This window comes from Leptinotarsa decemlineata, unplaced genomic scaffold, assembly GCF_025532065.1.
Source record: "Leptinotarsa decemlineata unplaced genomic scaffold, Ldec_3_MD MMD2_P_RNA_scaffold_12, whole genome shotgun sequence".
Lineage (NCBI taxonomy): Eukaryota > Metazoa > Arthropoda > Insecta > Coleoptera > Chrysomelidae > Leptinotarsa > Leptinotarsa decemlineata.
Genome location: NW_027412526.1, coordinates 9,664,496 through 9,684,877, shown reverse-complemented (window position 1 = coordinate 9,684,877; position 20,382 = coordinate 9,664,496). Strand labels below are relative to the sequence as shown.

Here is a 20,382-nt window from a genome sequence, read left to right as displayed (position 1 = left end):
TACTTTTCGCAGAATCTAAATTTTTTACATGTAGACATCTATATTTTCAAAGTCTCGCTATGTATCATAGGAAATATGAAACAAAATTATTGTCTGTGGATCACTTGCACGATACCAGATTCAAGCACAAAACCTCAAGAATTCCTAAAGTAAGTACATCTCGAAGTCAAAGATTTCTCACATACTTGTGCCCTATTGCCTATGCAGAAGTTCCATTCGAAATTAAGTCCATTACAAGTGATAACAGATTTAAAAAAGAACTGAAATTATGGCTAACGAATATAACAATAGGTAAGATAAATGAAATATTGGAACGAAAAAAAAATGAAGTAGTGATACAGAAAGAAAAATCACATGTACTCACAAAAAATAATGTTAATAATTAAAGTATAAATGGAAATAATTTCACAATTCATGATATACACCAGCTTCGTACTTATATTTGAACTTTTATTCAAACTATTAAGTACAAGCAATATCAGATTTCACCGAAATTCCTTTCTCAACTGTTCGTAAAATAGTCAAAACCAAACCTTATGAACACAAGACGCGTTGTGTTCATATTAAGAACAGAACAGTGAATGAAATATAAGATATATGACTTTCATTTGCTATACGTATATGGTGTATGAATGATGAATGTTATGACCGATAGTTTAGTTTGTAATGTTTGTTCACTGATTCATGTTCATGATATCTTTATTTATTTTTCCCTTTCAATTGACATTACACACAAAACGTGTCAACTTAATTTATTGTTTCATTTTAATTTCTTCATTTTTTTGTCATACACAAGCTCTATGAGCTTCAGTGGCTTGCCATGTTTATTTCTGCATTTTTTTTTGTTTATATGTAAATATATTTAATCTTGTGAAATAAACATTATTATTATTATTATTATTTTAACGTAAGATATTTATTTATCGGTCAAGTACACTACAGAATTGTTATAAAGTCCCAAATGGTACATCAAAAAATTTTCAATTGTAGAAACCATGGTTTCTACAATTAAACTTGGGTGTCACACCAATAGGTGGTTCCACTTATGTCTCGCTTGCGTTTACGCAGTTATTTTTACTAAGTACTTTTCTTGGTTATTCACATTTTGTCTTCAACCGAGGACCGGCCAATAGGCTGAAACAGCTGTCTACCGGAGGCTCTTAAATTGAAATCAATATGGGAGTGATTAGAATAGTACTTATCTATTTATCTTTTGATTTTCATGGAATTATTTTCCATCTGCATTAACCTATAACGATTTCATATCATTTCTAGAAACATATGGAATCGTGTTCCGATGGCATTTCAGGTTAGATTTCCAAATTTCTGCTACCGCAGTTGTCGGTTGATTGGTCAAACCATCAACACTGACATAAAAACTTGGCAAGTCGACTTGGGTGTCACACCAATAGGTGGTTCCTCATTTTGCGTAAAGAATTCGTTGTTCAGTTGGAAGTCGCAGTTTCGTACACAGCATCCTAGTAATTCCATGATTATTTGTATTGGTAAGTTTGTTCTATCTTTCCGGTCCCCATCTTCGGATAGCTTGTTCTGTATGATTTGAAGTGTAGAGGCTTTCCACGTCGAAACGATCGTTTTTGCCTTCCTCCGGATATTTACTGTTTAATTTAATTAATTATTGTTCAGTATAAAATATTAACTGTCCATAAACCATTGTGTCTTTTATGACATCGTAGTCACATATTTGAATAATGATTTATCTTCTCTTTCCACTGCATTAGTGTTGTAGGATTATCAGAAAGTGTTGTGCTCTTTGACGAACCGTAAGTGTCATGTACTTCTTGAGTAAATATTCGTAACTTGTTTGAACATGTGATGATTTGTTTGCTCATACTTGAAAGTGTCAACAGTAAAGAAAGGAGATGATGTCGTCTGTTTAATAAACTAATATTTGAGATTGACGAGTTTTGCCAATGAGTGCATTATTCGGTTGCTCGAATTTTTTGCTCAGTTGTAAGTTAATCAAATTAGTTGCTTGTTTAAAAAACAAAACAAGCAAGACCTAATTCACATATTCGTTCGACAAGATGATAACATACAGTGTATTCGTGAATACATTTTGATTTATTTTTAATATCCTTCATTATATTCCAAAACAGCAGGAAGTTCATGAAAATGAAACATAAAATACATACCATTCTTTATAAAAAAAGTGTTTCATTCTAATGATAACACATGTAAAATGTATGTTTGTTTTGTGGCCAAACGTAAACTAATGAGCCTTCTAGATCATTAATAATGAAAAAATATAGACATAAATATATTAGAAAATACTTAGTTTGAAGGTGGTTGACAATGTTTCGTGGTGTATTTCATCATTATATTAGACAATGGAAGTCCGAACTGATGAAATAGAAAATACTTAGTATGAGGATATAAAATAGGCCGAACCAGCTGAAAACATTGTTACAAGAGTTGGTCCTTCACATTGTATACCATAAAAAGAAAACTAAAGAAAAAAAAATTTGCTCAACGTACAAACAGTACGCATGAGTAAACCTACACTCTGCGGCGCTATTTTTGGATATCAATAAAGCTTTTGATAGCGTTTGGTATGAAGGAATGTTATATAAACTTCACACGAATTGAACACCCCTATCCATCGTCTCTGTATAATAAAACAATAATTTTAGAACATAACCCTCACCGTCAGAATCATAAATTCATTCTCCAAAAAATTTGCTCCCCAAAAAGGAGTTCCACAAGGCTCTCTCTTATCTCCAATTCTCTATAATACTTAGTGCCATGATATATACAATCACCAGTTGGAAGACAAGAATGAATTTAATGAAAACATTTACATCTTCCAGTATGCAGATGACACTGTCTTAGTTTCACACAACCGCACGCTAGCACTCACAATAGAGGAACTGCAAAATCTCGTCGACAGGACAACGCTCTGGTTCTATAAATGGAGATTGAGAAAAATCACAATTTATAATTTTTCATCACAACACTTCAGAGACGCTACCAACAATAAACATCAACAACGAAATGGTAAGAAGCAGGCAATCAGTAAAAAACTTGGGAGTTAACATTGACTACAAAATCAACTTGAACAGGCATACAAAAAGGAGAAATGCCTCAATAGAGGAAAACAATTTCGGAGTCTGACATTTAAAAAAGAGGAATCAACACTAAAACCGCAGCTAATAGTTATTTATGTATCAAGGGAATTAGGAGGGCCTTAATTACCGATGGCAAAGTTTGCGTCCCGAGGGCCCCTGGCCCGAGGGACAGCAATTGCCTGAGGTTATTAAGGCTCATTAATTCCCGTGGTACATAGATAATTTTATTTCTGACCGATTTCAATAAAATTTTGTTCATTTTTGAAACGGAAAAATGTACCAATTCATTACCTTCCCGGTATATTTGAATCAGGTACCGTTGATTATAGTAGAGTTTTCTTGTTGCTAGGTTGTTGCTATGTTACTTGTTTATAAACAGAACTTTGTTATCAAGCTGTGTTTGCGGTGAAAACGTGTTTTCTACCCCAAATATAATGGAGGATATTTTGAAAAAAGCTGAACAAGCAAGAGAATCATTAATTCCATCGAAAAGTGAAGCCGTATACCAAAAAGAATACAAGATATATCTGGACTGGCTGACACGGAAAAATGATATGCCAAAAGATGTCACTGAAACTGTATTTCTGTAGAAATACAGTTTCTACAGCTACAATCGGTAGATTTGGTAGTAATTGTGTTTATTCGTTTCAGTCAGAAACGTATAGTCCGAATTCTTTATGGACTAAATGATCAATGCTAAAATCGATGGTGACTATACATGAGAAACGAGATATCACCAAGTTCAATGAACTACAGGCTTTTTTGAAACGGAAGAGTAAGAGTTATAAGCCGAAAAAGTCTGCTGTTTTATCTCCTAAAGATGTTATCAGATTCCTAAAGGACGCTCCTAATGATATTCATTTATTGCATAAGGTAATTTTTTTCTTATTTTCCTTTTTGTGTGTATTTATTTCCTTTTTTTTGTTATAGGTTGTTTTGATTATGGGTTATTTTGGAGGATGCAGAACTCAGGAACTTTTGAATATGAAGATATCGGATATAGAGGACCGGGATTCCGTTATGGTAGTGAACGTACCGGAAAGTAAAACTGGTGTATAGAAGAAATTTACAGTTGTGGATGAAAAAGAGTTCTCCGCTTTGCCTTTATTAAGACTTTATATGTCTTTGCGTCCTAAAGGTATTGAACGATTTTTTTTGAGCTTCCGACAAAATAAATGTACATCTCAGCCAATTGGAAAAAACATGTTTGGGAAAATCCCCAGCAAAATCGCAATGTATTTAGGATTGCCAAACTCATCTTCCTATATGGGACATTGCCTTCGTCGCACTTCTGCTACTGCTCTAGCCAATGCAGGAGCAACTATGACTAACTTAAAAAGACACGGAGGTTGGAAAAGTTCCACGATGGCGGAGGGGTATTTGGAGGATAGCATCGAATTGAGAAATAAAACGGCGCGTATGTTGTCTACTTTGTCATCAGAAGAGGCAGGTACCTCGACTGTAGTGAACAGAAGCTCCAGCCATACAAAAGAAGAAATTGTTTCCAGTGGCGGAAGTAATTTTCAGGGAACATTTCAAAATTGTACACTTATTATTTGTAATGACGTGAATAAATAAAATATGGTTCAGTTTTCATTTCTATTTATTTTTACTTGTGAAAGGTAGAGGGAATTATAAAATCTATAATGTCCCAAGGGAGTTATGACCCTCTTTATTGATAGCGTAACTATGACGATATAAGCTTATAATATCCCGGTCAGAAATAAAATATATAAAATGATCTGTCGTCCACTTCTCGAATATGCACACGTAATTTATTCAAGTTGTCGTAATCCTGCATTAAAAAATCTCCAAACAGCTGAAACATCTACACTAAGGAGTATTACCAAAATACGTCACCCTCAGAACATACTACACAATTCCCCAAACGCACTGCTTTATAGAACTACAAAAGTGAAACCTATAAAGGAGAGACTATCCGACCTAGGAAACCGCTTTGCCAAAAATGAAACTAACTTGGAAGGAAAACATCAAATCACTGTCATAATTTATATATTTTTTTTGTCAGAAATATACGTAATGAATAATGTATTTATTATATATATATTATGTATCTATTGTCTAAGCATATTCAAAAATTATACACTGCCTGAAGGACTTCGGTCGATGGCCCTTTGGTATTCAGCAATTAACGACAATTATTATTATTGGCTATCGATCAAACATGGCTACATTTCCTGAGAAAAAAAATAGTAGTAGTAGTAGTAGCTGTTTATTAATCACCAAATTACTTGTATTTATGAAAGCATACAACATAAAAAATGGGCGGTTGATATAGATATAAGGAAAGGTTTGTCAAAACGAGTCTTATTGAATTTTTATCAGAGGAAACATAGGTATTGATGATTGACTTAAGTTTTCGGAAAACTTGTCTGCGAAACATTCATATCTAAATTCGTCCCTTTAAAAATTGTCAACATTTTGAGTTACTCGGCTAAAACATTTCATTACTTATATTTCTAAATATTATTGTCAATATGGATATTAATCTTTCCTAAAAAGTAACGAATAATATTCTTAGTATACTACAAAAAAGATACATTGAATATAAAATCTGAAAGTATAAAATCTCTAACCGTGTACATGATGTAAAACATATACAACGTAAAAATTTAAATGTGTAAACGTATAAAAATATGAATGTTACAATATAAAATATAAACTCGTCTTAAATTAAAAGTGCTCTAGATAGAAAAGCGGTTCCAACCCTTCTGTATAAGTGGATAAATGCCGATCTGGAAACAAGGGTAATCATATCATCCATAGGCGAAACCACAGTCACAGCTAGAGCTGCCAAGGGGTGTCCACAAGGAGGGGTATTATCGCCCCTACTGTGGGCTATCCAAGTGGACGAACTACTAATGGGGCTAAAATCCAAAGGCATGCATTGTTTAGGATATGCCGATGACCTCGCGATTGTCGCAAGAGACAAATTCGCAAGAACTGTTTCGGAGCACACACAAACGGCTCTAAACATGAAAAGTAAATGGTGCCAGGAGGAGGAACTAACAGTAAACCCTCTCATAACTACACTAGTAGTCTTTACAAAAAAGAAACTACTTAGAGGGCTGAAGCCACGGGGTAGAAATTCCAATTGCACAAGAGGCAAAATACTTGGGAGTAATTTTTGACCACAAGTTGACATGGAATCAACACCTACAAAAAATAATCCAAAAAAGCACGATAGCGTTCAACTTGTGTAGAAGGATGCGCGGAAATAATTGGGGTTTACAACCAAAAATGACCATATGGCTATATACCAGGGTTGTCTTACCCATGATATCATATGGCTCGGTGGTATGGTGGCCAAAGACTCAGCAGGCTGGGCGATTCGAAGGCTAAGTGGCATTCAAAGGCAAGCTTGCCTGGCTGTCACGGGCGCTATGAGAACCACCCCAACAGCCGCATTAGAAGTCTTGTTGAACTTAACGGCACTACATCTATATAATCAAGGAGAAGCCAGGTCAGTCATTAGTAGACTGACCAGAGGGCAAATGCCTATAAGCATGCTGCACGGTAAGAGGTACAACGAGCTAAACAAAGAGTTGGAAAACGACCCTATAATGGGAATGCCATCGGATGAGATGCTTCCCCAGTACAGCTTCGGAAAAAACAATTATAACAGGCAGAGAGGCATGGAAGGGAGGACCTCCAATAAATGTAGAGATTGCCTGTTACACAGACGGCTCAAAAACTGAAGAAGGTGTAGGAGCAGGAATCTATATAACTAAACCAAAGACAAAAGTATCACTCAGCTTAGGTAAAAAAGTGACGATATTCCAGGCAGAAACAGCAGCAATAGGTCATTGCGCAGAAAAGTTACTAAGGCAAGAGTTTAAGGAAAAGACTGTTGCAATATACTCTGATAGCCAAGCAGTTATAAAAGCAATTAGCTCCATGCAGGTCAATTCCAAACTGGTCTGGAACTGCTTAGAAAAGCTACAAGAACTAGGTAGTCAAAACAGACTGTCATTATCCTGGGTACCAGGCCACGCAGGATACAAGGGCAACGAAGAGGCTGATTAGCACGAGAAGAAGCACGACGATACAAGGGCAACGAAGAGGCTGATTAGCACGAGAAGAAGCACGACGCTCCCCCATTGGCCCAGAAACCTTTTGTGGTACAGCAAAAGCGCTGCGAAAAACTTGTAACAGCAACTGGAAAGAAAAACAATCTCAAAAATGGTGAAATAAGGCGCCGGGCCAAAGAGTTCATTGAAGAGCCATCGCCAAAATTCACGGAGTACCTACTAACTCCGAATAGGCGATCAACTAGAGTTCTGGTCGGGCTATTGACGGGACACTGTAGACTCAATAAACACATGAACAACATCGGACTGGCAGACACAGCCCTATGCAGGCTTTGCCAAGAGGATGAGGAAACCTCCGTACACATACTATGCTATTGCGAAGTTCTGTCAAGGATAAGGTTTGCAACATTAGGGGAGGAAAGAACACAACCCTCTCAATATATGGGGAACTTGAGGTCTGGCCTATGGAGTCTAGTTACAAGGACGAGCCTAGACAAGGAACTCTAGCATACATGAGGGCACAGACAATAGATCTGCAAAGGTCGCAGTGTAGTGGCTGTTCAGCACAGAAGCCCCATATTAATCTAATCTAATCTAAATTAAAAGTATGCAAAATGCTAGGTAGGGATGAAAAATATACATGAAAATTGAGACATTAATTCAGTAGAATTGATTCATAGTAATGTTATATTTTGATTTTTGAGCCATTTGATCACTGAAATTTTGAATAATTTAAACACATATTCCATTTTTATATGATCTGGAGCAAGATTGAATAATGTGTAATTGATCTTTGTCCAACAGCTTTGTTCATTTTCGCTATATCTAGGTTACTCGCTTTGAGTCGGGTTTCATATCCATGTTTATGATTTTTGAACTTATTTCTGATATTTCAGTCAAATCACTTGACAAAGCTACTGTGCTAACGAAACATATAGTGATATATTTTTCAAAAAAGTTTGTGGAGATCAAATCGTGAGGTGTAGTTAAAAAAAAAATGTAGTGAACTGGAGTTATGTTCTTATTTCTGCTATCTAAATGAATATTGAAAATGAATAGAAAAATTTCACATAAAGCAGAGTACTCAACATTCAGCAGACTTCCTGATGTAAAATTATAATTTTTGAGAAATCTGATTCTTAATCATTCATGCAGAATGTGATGAAGTCATCCACAGGTCACGTGACAATGGATACCAATTAATGTGCATGACGTCACGTTGTTTGGTTGACATCATATATGGGCATGTTTATTATAGTAATATACTTACTGAAAACGAAGTTTCAAAATGTTTCCAAAGATGTGTACATCGTAGTGGTTTCAATTTATGAACCACCTTCACCAATTTCACAAAAATCGCTTGTGAGTGGGAATGTACACATCCATGTTTATGAAAAGGAGGAAACGAGTTGGCACCTGTAAGCCTTATGAAAAGTTATTTTTGAACTGTTGATTTCAATGTTACAATGTATTATAGATGATTCGCTTCGATGAGAATCATATATTGACCATCTCTGTAAAAAACTTTCGAGACAATTGTTTCTACTTCGCCAGTTAGAAAAAGCATTGAGCCATAAAACACTTCCCACTTCATATCATTTCCTTTTTCACTGTCACCTTTCATAAGGGATACTCCTTTGGGGTAGATATTCGCATGCAGAAAAAATACATCAGAATTATAGCTTCTTGAACAAAACTATTCTCAGTGTTATCTTTCTGCTTGAGGTCACGTATATTATCTATAGAAGAAGGAAGGTCATTTGCATTTATGAGGAGCATGAAAGGGGCTAAGGATCGATCCTGGTGGTACTCCCCTTCCAATTCTAGCTTTGTTACAATTTCTATGTGGGGATGGTACAGTACTAATGTATACGCATGCACGTGATATACGTTACCTTAATACGAAAAAAAAAGATGTAGGTGAAAGTGAAGATAGAGGGAGGTTGATTTGTTTTTTATCTGTGGTGTCATGATGGTGGACAAATTTACAAGCAGAGTTCAATCATATATATGTCCCATCTGATTTCTTATTGTTTATGAGAATGAAGCTGATGCTGCGGAGGATATTTTGGTTAATTTCATCGATTCTTATGCTGGTACCAAATAATACACACCTGCAACTCCTCTCAGACCTATCGTTCCTTCACGATTATCGAATTCTTCAGGATTAGGAAATCTTATTCAAGAGCTTGACACTTCAATTGGTGAAATTCCAACAACTGGTATGATACTGTGCTAGTAATCGCACGTTAGAAGGTGATACCTCGTTATTTCATCAACATTTGTATGAAATGACCGTAATTGAAAATATAGTTGCAGCAAAAAACGGGTTGTATATTAATAGTACATAGTTTTCGTTGTTCCACTCGAACCACTCCATTTATACTCTATACACCATACTTATTATACACACATTTCCTTAACAGTTATCGGTTCAGTTATTCTGATTATTCTAAAGCCTTACTTAACACAAAACAAACATTAACCATTGTTACATCATTTGTTTGAGGTACATAAATTTCAATGTCATTGCTTTCTCTTTTGTTTCAGGTAAAGCAACCATTAGATGATAAGACTTCCTATTCGGTGAGTTGTTTCTTTGTGCTAATGAAATGAAGAATTTGTTGTGTGTTCCGTCAGTCGGATAAATTTAATGTTTTTGCAGTTACCCATTTTATTTCATTGACATATTTTGATGTATTCTTCCAATAATAATTAATATGGAACCATGGCAGGCCACCAAACTGTAATGTTTGAGTTTGTTGAATTCCCTACGTTTCCCTGAACCAGTAGAATATGAATTGGAATTCTTCTGCATATACAGGGTGTTAATTAAGTGTGTACCATGAATTTAACAGACGATTCTTTAGGTAAATTTAAGACGAAATGTTCATATTAACATGGGTCCGCAAAACCTTCGTTCTCAAGATACAGGGTGTTAAAAAAAAAGTTATTCGTAAATATTTTAAATATCCTTTACCTAATTCTGTTGTAATTTGGCAAGGGTATTTATAACATTAAGGGACTAATTTAGCCCGAACGTGATTCAATTTATTGAGTCTAGTGGCATCTCGAGCGGGATTTGAATGAATATTTTTGACTTACAAATGTACGCCACTGACTGTTGTGCAATTTTTATTTCTTTGGATTAAGCAATAAGAAATAAAACTTTTTTGTTCCTTGAATTTTTGGTATCTTGCTTAGTTTTTAAGGAAAAAAAGTCGACCTAATTGCATATTCCTGGACCTCACAAGGAATAATATGGGGAATTGAATGTTTCTTTTGGAAATTATTATTTTTACAATTTTTCATTACTAATTATGTAACAATAACCACAAATATTAAATAACATTAACATCTAGACTAACGAATTGCACTAAATTAAGTGTTGGAAATGACCTCCTTCGGCTTCAACACAACCGTCTAGCCGCCGCATCATTGAATTTCGCACTCTTGTGAAAACACCATAAATAATAATCAAGGGTTGCCTTGGAAAACGATTGCAGCATTTAATAAACAACTTGACAGTTGTTGTCAACTTTATAAGCTTTCAATTTATAATTGTTATAGAGTGTGTTTAGTGGTTATTTTTCGAACCATTTTTGTAAAACACGGTTCAATTTACTAACAGTGAAATGGCAGATATGCATTTCTGTTATGGAATGGCTCACGGAAACTCGAATTCTGCAAGACGCATTTACCATGAAAGATTTCCTCAGCGTGTAGTGCGTGTAGAACTTTCGTACGTCTCCATGCACGACTTTCTGAAACAGGCAGCTTTAAAAGATCGACGGTTGTCATTGGGAGTTCTGCAACGGTACGAACAGTTCAAATTGAAGAAGCTGTTTCAAATGAGATTGAAGTAAATCCTCATACCAGTACTCGGAAAATAGCTGAAGAACTGAATATTACCCATGTCACAGTGTGGCAGATTTTAAGAGCCCAGCAGTTATATCTCTATCAAATGCAAAGTGTGCAAGTTCCATTGCCCAGAGATTTGCCTGTAAGACTACCTTTTTCTAATTGGTTACGCGGTAAAATAAGAAGAAATCTAGGTTTCCTATTACCGTAATCGCTGAATTAGGAGAGCCGGCCCAAACCCATGGCCACCTCGCTCGCCCGAAATGAATCCCTGAGATTATTTTCTCTGGGGACACCTTAAAGCGTTGGTGTACAAAACTGCTATTCAAAGTGAAGAGGATTTACGGAATAAAATCATTAATTTATGTGACATAATAAAAAATACGCCAGGTATTATCAGAAGAGTGCGAAATTTAATGATGCGGCGGCTAGACGGTTGTATTGAAGCCGAAGGAGGCCATTTCCAACTCTTAATTTAGTGCAATTCGTTAGTCTAGATGTTAATGTTATTTAATATTTGTTGTTGTTATTACATAATTAGTATTGAAAAATTTTAAAAATAATAATTTCCAAAAGAAACATTTAATTCCCCATATTATTCTTTGTGAGGTCCAGGGGTACGCAATTAGGTCGACTTTTTTTCCTTAAAAACTAAGCAAGATACGAAAAAAATTCAGGAGACAAAAAAGTTGTATTTCTAATTGCTTATTCCAAAGAAATGATGAAAAATTGCACAAAAGTCAGTGGCGTACATTTTTAAGTCACAAATATTCGTTCAAATCCCGCTCGAGACGCCACTGGACTTAATAAATTGAATCACGTTCGGGCTAAATTAGCTCCTTAATAAATACCATTGCCAAAATACAACGAAATTAGGTAAAGGATATTAAAGATTTTTATGAATAACTTACCTTACTAAATTACCTAAAGAATCGTCTGTTGAATTTATGGTTCATACTTAATTAATACCCTGTATTAATATGATTTTGAATGATATTTTTGGTGAATTTACTTGAAAGTAATTTAAAATCATGTGATAGGTTATGCGATTTTCCATAACTAGCTATGTAATATCTACCTTGTTTTAATGGATTTTCACATGATGTAACAATTCTCATTGTAAATTTTAATTTTTCACTGTATTTTTACATATTCTACTGTATTTCTAGAATGTGACTTTACATATTCATTGTATTACAGTTACGACTGGTTTTGGATTGTTGAAATCAGACAGTTATTTTCTTTCTCCTTTATTCAATATGAATTTCGAACAAATAAGAAATATTAATATTATGATTATTGTGATATATAAATGAAATATCAATTAATGAACTGATAATTTTCAATCAAATCAATATAATTCGTGAATTCATTATTTGAAATAATAATTTGAAAATGAGAACTAAATTTAAATTGTCCAGTGTATAATTCGATAGCCAGGTATGTAGATGATGTAAAGATTTATGCTATTAAAATACAAAATCGCAGTTATTCAGGAAAGCACGAACCTTCATGATTCCCAGTCGAATTTAGCTTGGAAATCTGGATCCGTTAACTTTTATTCGAGCCCGTTACACGTAAATCCTGCAACTTTTGCAGGAATTAACAGTAGATGTGCTGAACTGGATGATGGGATGATGAATAGGGCGTTTCGTTTTGAGCTGTTTTATTGTCAAGGATTTTGAGTTATCTGTTTTGGTGCAATATGGAAAATTTGAGTGAATGAACGAATAAATTTGGATCGCTTAATATCACAGGATATTCGGACTTCCATTGTCTAATATGATATAAATTGATATGAAGTACTCTTTTTACCCAATATATCATCAACCAAGAGACATGAACGCTACTGCAATGCTTTGCCAGAGGCTGAGAAAATATATAATGATGATTTGTTAATGAAAGCAAATAGTAAATCAACTGTATGGAAAATTATTAATAATTTGAAACGACGTTGTTAAAACAATATATCTATCAAAATTCACGAGGAAAATGGTAAACAGATGACTTCTCCGGAAATGGCTGAGCAGTTTAACATCCATTTCACTAGAGAACCATATTCGGTAAATCAGCATAATCTGGATTATCTAAAGTTGAATATGCCAGTGTCAAAAAAGGTTTTTCTTAAAGCCAATGTCAAAATAAAATCGTTTTTCTTAAAGCCAGTTACACCTGTAGATCTTAAAATATTGATTGGTAATTTGAAATCTTCCAACTCAAGTAGATTTGATGAAATGTCAAAAAACCTACTAAAAATCCTATGCAGGTTTACGCGAACCTTTGGCTTTTCTCATCAATCATTGTTATTCTGAAGGAATTTTCCCAGAATATTTGAAGTTGGCTGTGGTTCTGCCATTATACAAAAAGGTGATTCTGATGACTTTTCCAATTATAGAGCCATCAGTTTATGGTGAAGTCTCTCTAAACTCATTGAAATGGACATCACTAACCAAATGTCATCATTCTTGCGGAGTCAGAGACTGTTATCCAGAAATCAACATGGATTCTGTAAAAATATGAGCACAGAATCTGCTCTGTGTGATTTTCAAAAATGTCTTGTAGACAATCTTGATAAGGGAAAATATGATCTGGGTCTTTTGATTGACTTTTCAAGAGCTTTCGACTTAGTCAATCATAGGCTGGTTGGATGGAAAAGCAATTTCTGCCTTGATTTATCATGCGCAGACGTTGAATTCTGCCATTTGTTAGGTTAGATTAGTATCTCTTGTACTGAGTAACCTTTCAATAAAAGTATTTATTATTATGTAGTAAGTTAGAATTGTATGGAGTTAGTGGGAGACCGCTAAAATTATTTGAATCATATTTAAATGTCATATTTAAAGTCAGGTTGTTAGACTGGATGAAGTTCTGCGTAGTTACAGTGAAATAAATCAAGGTGTACCTCGAAGATCTGTATTGAAACCTTTATTGTTCAAAATATTTGTAAATGATATAATCAGTCTAATGAAAATAAACCACGATATAAAAATAGTGTGTTATGCAGACGATACCAGTTTACTACTTTTCGAAAAAAGCATAGACATGCTACTGAGTAAAACTGATAGGATTTATGAAGATATCATTCGTTGGTCTGAAAAGAATTGTCTGTTATTGAATCATAACAAAACAGTCACAGTTTTTTTTGGGCGCTCCAAACAAAGATCACCTGTGTTATTCAAAAATACAGAAAAACAAATAACTTGTAGTGATGAGGTGAAACTTTTGGGAGTAATTTTCGACAAACATCTCCAATGGGCAAGTCATATAGAACTATTGTCTAATAAGCTAATAAGTAGTTGCTACAGCATACAGTATATGAAAGACCACTGCAGCAAAAATGTCTTGCTTACGCTGTACTTTGCATATTTCCACTTCAACATGAAGTATGTTATACTGAATTGGGGAAACAGTGCCGGTATGAATCGGATACATTTTTATTTTATTGGTTGTAAGCTCTATAATATTCTTGACGATCATATAAAATCATCCCCCAATGTTCATATTTTCAAATCAAGGCTGAAAAAGATCCTACTTCGTAAATGTTGTTATTCCATAGACGATTTCTTTTTTTGATGATATTTTTTTATTTTTAAACTATATTATTGATGTTTCTTATATATACATGTATACGTAAATTTGTAATTGTTGATATTTCCTTGTTCAATGTAACGATGTAACTGAAATATTAACGTTTTTAATCATTTATGTCACCTTTGTGCATTTAAATGATACAATGAAGGAATATTATCATTATTATTATTATTAGTCTATTAAAAATTGAAAATATTAGCTGAAAAATAACAATTATATCAAGCAAAATACCTCAAATTATAGTATTTCCAATACCAATTGTAACAGCACAGAGAAGGAATTCCCGCCTCGACATAGGCGTCGGCATATTATTTTTCAGTGGTAGTTTTTCAGGTACTTATTCTTACAATCATAGCAATTGATCACTCCATGAAAAATTTATCTAAACTGAATTCTTCCACCATGTGTAATTATGAAAAACTTCGAAATTTAAAGCAGTTGATTTCCGAGTCCAAAACTCTAAAATACAATGAAAACTCAAATAATCACACCGAATTCTCGTCAAACATATATTTACGAAATTATAGAAGCCAACAAAATTGCTAGAAAAATCAAAATTCTTCTTCGCTATATTCGGGTGAGGTGGAATCATCATCGGGTTGAATAACGATCGGATTTATGGAACTTTGCACATAATATTTGTTCTCTTCTTTTATAACGTGGGCCACATAGTTCTTCCACACATCATTATTACCTACTTCATTCACTAATCGCCTTATATTGTCCAGCACTACAGCATTTAAAGTCGGTGACTGATTACATTCCCGCAAGCTTTCTTTAATTGTGGCCCAAACCATTTCAATTGGATTGAACACACAATAGTATGGAGGCATACGTAAGATAATATGACCACGTGTTTCACACATCGAATCAATAATATACTCCTTTTTGAAATTACGCTGTTTTATGGTCGCCAGTAATACCTTTTTCGTTGGAATCTTTTCGGGTATTTCCATGTCATGATTTCGCATGAAATCAACAATATCTGCTTTTTTGTGTGTTGTTTGGCATTGTAGTCAATAACCGAGAATGATATGAGACGTTATCCATAACAATAACCGAGTTTGGAGGAATATTTGGAAGAAGCTGCTCACTGAACCAGGTTTCGAATAAAGCTGCAGTCATATCTTCGTGGTAATCAGCAGACGAATCTTTTATATTTTTGGCCGACAGAAGCAAAGCGTTAGGTACAAAACCACTTTCATTCCCGGCATGCAAAATTATAACCCCTTGAAGAAGGTGTGTTCAAAGCCCAATACTTGGTTTCGTCTACCCAGCCATATTTGACAACATGGGTGTCAAACCAAATTTCGTTGAGGTCGTCATTTCCAAGGTTGGTACTTCATTTTTTTTGTATATACCATAAATTGTTCGCCGAATCATATCTTTTGTAGCACCATCAACGTTTGCGAATTTTTTATTCCTTTGTTTTCGTTTCATTGCATGGTCAATGACATCCCCTATTTTAATGACTTGAAGAACTGTCGAACGAGATAGTTTCGTTAACTCGCATATTCTAATCACAAAAGCATTCTAAAATAATGACTTACATGTTCAAGTTCAGCGACTAATTTTAAATATTCACAATAAAGTCCGAATCCCTGTCGATTGACACAGATTCCTCACACGTAATGTTATCATTTGTTTCAAAAGGTCTCCAGAAAGCCATATTGATGAAAGTACCCAAAAACACTAAGATTTTCACAAAAATCGGTTTAAACGATGAGATTGGAACCTTTGGTGTAAAAGTTGAAAACTTTTTCTAGAGATCAATTACCCTAACACCAAACTGATATTTTTGCACTCGACTCGCGTTTTGCTAACAAGTTTAGCATCTTCAGGAGAAGCAAATTGATACTGAATCTAAAGACAAGAGTTAGCTGTGTATATACCTAAAGTTTTTTGGTCCGATGTGGACTTTGTTTGTTAAATGATGATTATCCTTATTGATTTTTCGGTAATTACCTAGTGGTTCCACTAGTTAATTACTGAAAAATCAATTAAGATAATCATCATTTAAAAAACAAAGTCCATATCGGACTAGTGGTTCCACTAGTTAATTACCGAAAAATCAATTAGGATAATCATCATTTAACAAAAAAATTCCACATCGGACCAAAAAACAGGTATATAAACAGCTAATTCTTGTCTTTAGATTCAGTATCAATTTGCTTCTCCTGAAGATGTTAACCTTGTTAGCGAAATGCGCGTCGAGTGCAAAAATATCAGTTTGGTGTTAGGGTAATTAATTTCTAGAAAAAGTTTTCAAAAATCGGTTTGAAAAACCACTCACTACCTCACCTAACCCCACGAACACACGGCACTGATAAAGGAATATTGTGAAACGGACAAAAAATTAGTATTCAGCCAGTCCAGCTAGCCGAACCTTCATTCCCCAACTACATTTGATAGCACGTTTACTAACTATCTGGACTTATAGGGGCCACAGGCAAGAAATGTTTATGACTGTACACTTATTTTTATTGCCGTTCCAATTGGGAATGGATAGACTATAACAATGAAATAAAATACAAGCAACAATAAAAATAAATAAAAAAATGAACTATTAACATGAGATGAAAATTGAAATTATTGACAAGAAATGAAAATTGAAAAATTGAAAGATTCCAGGCTAAGTTACTTCACGACGTTTCAATTGTTAGTATTCATAATCGTCTTCGGATGATGTTATTTTTCAGCTAATCTTTTGAATTTTTTATAGATTCTTTTAGGAATTTCAAACCAATTTATATCATATTAGACAATGGAAGTCTGAACTAATGAAATGCATTGACGATAAAAGATTGTATCATTTCTCTACCTGCAGTACTACTGAGTTACTCACACTTTTCAATGGAATTGTGACTAATAGTTGAATTTGAAGAAGCTATTCTTTGAAAGCCATTTTTTGTGGAGGACTCAATACTTCTTACTGTTTTTTGGGTATATACCCTTCTGCAATACCTTTGACGTTTAAAATCTGTTTAAAATCTGTTTTTCCGTTAACCAGCTGTCGCACCCCTACGAACGACAACCCTCAGAAGTAGAAACTTGTGCGAGCTAAGGATTAACGAGGTCTTACCTTTTAACGTGTGATTCCTAACACGGGTTGGACGGTAGCAAGTGAAGATCGATCGTTCAGACTAGGGCTTGAACCACCGACCAACACGGCAGTCAATTCGAGTGAGTGAACAAAGCACCCACGCCGAACCGCTTGGCTACCGACTGACCAAAAACGTATTTCAAAAGAATTAATGCTAATTTGAATTCGAAACGAAGTTTTAAAATGATTTTTGGGTTTTGATAACGACCAACGGAAAATACTGTTTTCCGAAACGTTGAACACTAAAGATAAATAAATTATAGAAATTACATTTTTTCAATTGATTTTTTCAATATGTATGCAAAATTTATGAATACGACAATTTACTGATTAATCGGACTTTTCAGTGGTTCATATCAGGCAGTAACTTTTCGGGGTGATCTTTTCAGTTTGCCCTTTATTACACTTCAGCAGATTCTGTATCGATTAAATATTGTTCATTTTTCAGATTGTGAAAGGTTATATATCCAGTAAGAAGTATTGACGAAGCTTTTGTACTACTATGTCAAAAAGTACAGGGAATTGATTATCGAAACGCAAAATATGTATTATTCATCCAAATTCATTGTATCGCCTTCAAAGTGGGTCTCTTTCTAATAGCAGGGGAGCCCACGATGCAAAATGGGGATTTACTCGAGCGTCTTTGAGACATATTAGGTTGCAAAGCTTAGATGATAAGAAGAAAACATTTTTTTTATATAATATATACCTTTTCATCGGTGGGGGAAGCGGCTATAGATTTTTTAATATGTGAAAAAATACTGTTGCATGGACATACTCGAGCGCGTCAGATATTGATAGCATCAATGTCCTACGTATTTTTAATAATGTTGGTATGTTAATCTGATCGTTTGCATGATGTGGGTGGTTGTACTTAAGGGTTAAAAATGAAAAAAAAAATTCAATCGAGCGCATTTTCTGAGGGGGTGTTGAGTGCAACAAAAAAAAGCTCTCATTCAATAATCTGACGATTACGATCTGACGCAAACTCGCGGTCATTATTATAATGTGCAAAAAAAATTCGCCATTTTGAAATACTCAAGCGCGTCAGATTAAGATATATATGGTTCATCTTTATGTTTTAGACGTGCTGTCTCATAATCTGACGATTATCTTGAGGGATCCGCTTAATCTGACAAAAACAATATTTTTTAAAAATTTTTTGAGGTCACGTACAAAATTACGCCCAGAAGAATATGACAAACATTCAACACGGAACCTGTACAAACGCAGCCCAAGAGGCTGCAGTGTTTTCTGGAGACTTGGACTAAATGGACAAGTTAGAAAGAAACCACTTGGGCCCTCTTCTTGATATATTAAAGCCTCAACAATGAGTACCTCTTCGAAACCTCCCAAATGGCGACTGTAGTTCTAAAATATCCATATTAGTCTAAGATCCGAACCTAAATCGACCTTCACCGAGCTGATAATAGAATTAAATATATTTTATAATGAATTTAGTATGTTAGAAAATATGTTGAAAATGGGTTCGCTAAAAAAATCCTGGATAGACTATTTTTAATTATTTTTTGAAAAATGATTTTTGATTAAATTTTGCTACATGAAGATAATAAGAAAATTTTTGTCCTTACTTGAAGTATAAAACGTATAGAATGTGCAGCCGTTGGGTTGTCTATTATTTACCTGGGCGAACTACTGGTTTGTCAGGTATAAACAGGTATATCGATGACAGTTACTTTCACTGATTACTTAATAAAAAAAATTATATCATCATAAGCGCTGTTTCATTGCGAACACGTTGATATAGGGTTGTCTTCAGAAAATTCGGTCCTATTAGGGGTTTGCGAACTTTAAAGATTTGAATTTCAATGCGCGTGGAAATGTGTGACAGAGAGATGCGAGGTAAGTATAGTATGTAATAATAAAGGAACCAACATCGTAGTCGCCTCGAATGGCATTTAGATGATTTTTTAAAACCAACAGGTTTCATCGGATATCAAACTCCTTTGAAAATCAAGGACATCGTCAAAATGGAAGAGAAGGAGGAAGAATCTAATGAATCAGAAGAATTCGAGTGCGACAATGATACTTCTGATGAATCAGATATAGAATAAAGAATATTTATTTTTCAGTAATATATATATATATATATATATATATATATATATATATATATATATATATATATATATATATATATATTATAGTTTACTCTATAGTTTACAAACCGAGCATGCGCACTTTCTAATATTCTAGGTCCCATTCGAGGCGACTACGATTTTGAGTCCTTTATTATTACACAGTATACTTACTTACCTCGGATCTCTCTGTCACACATTTCCACGCACATTGAAATTCAAATCTTTAAAGTTCGCAAATTCCTAATAGGACCGAATTTTCTGGAGACAACCCTATATCAACGTGTTCGCAATGAAACAGCGCTTATGATAATATACATTTTTTTATTATCTAATCAGTGAAAGTAACTGGCATCGATATACCTGTTTATACTTGACAAACCAGTAGTTCGCCCAGGTAAATAATAGACAACCCAACGGCTGCATATTCTATACGTTTTATACTTCAAGTAAGGACAAAAATTTTCTTATTATCTTGATGTTGCAAAATTTAATTAAAAATCATTTTTCAAAAAATAATTAAAAATAGTCTGTCCAGGATTTTTTTGGCGATCCCATTTTCAACATATTTTCTATTATATATACTA

General features: G+C 34.3%; 2 protein-coding genes across 5 annotated transcripts in view; both read left to right on the top strand.

The window, feature by feature from the left end:
- sdk (sidekick cell adhesion molecule) overlaps nt 1-20,382 on the top strand; it is a 556,813-nt gene that overhangs the window by 49,013 nt on the left and 487,418 nt on the right. The gene's annotated exons all lie outside the window — the stretch shown is intronic.
- On the top strand, nt 2,569-4,685 carry LOC141481717 (uncharacterized). Its single transcript, XM_074173746.1, has 2 exons — nt 2,569-3,962; nt 4,020-4,685. Exons 1-2 carry the CDS (start codon nt 3,783-3,785, stop codon nt 4,146-4,148), a joined length of 309 nt encoding a protein of 102 aa, XP_074029847.1. The 5' UTR covers nt 2,569-3,782; the 3' UTR covers nt 4,149-4,685.

What these genes read in the sequence shown, in the direction of transcription:
- LOC141481717 (XM_074173746.1), top strand. Translation starts at nt 3,783, where the DNA reads ATGCTAAAATCGATGGTGACTATACATGAGAAACGAGATATCACCAAG. An exon ending in ATATTCATTTATTGCATAAG is followed by an intron (nt 3,963 to 4,019) that starts GTAATTTTTTTC and finishes TTTTTGTTATAG; the next exon opens with GTTGTTTTGATTATGGGTTA.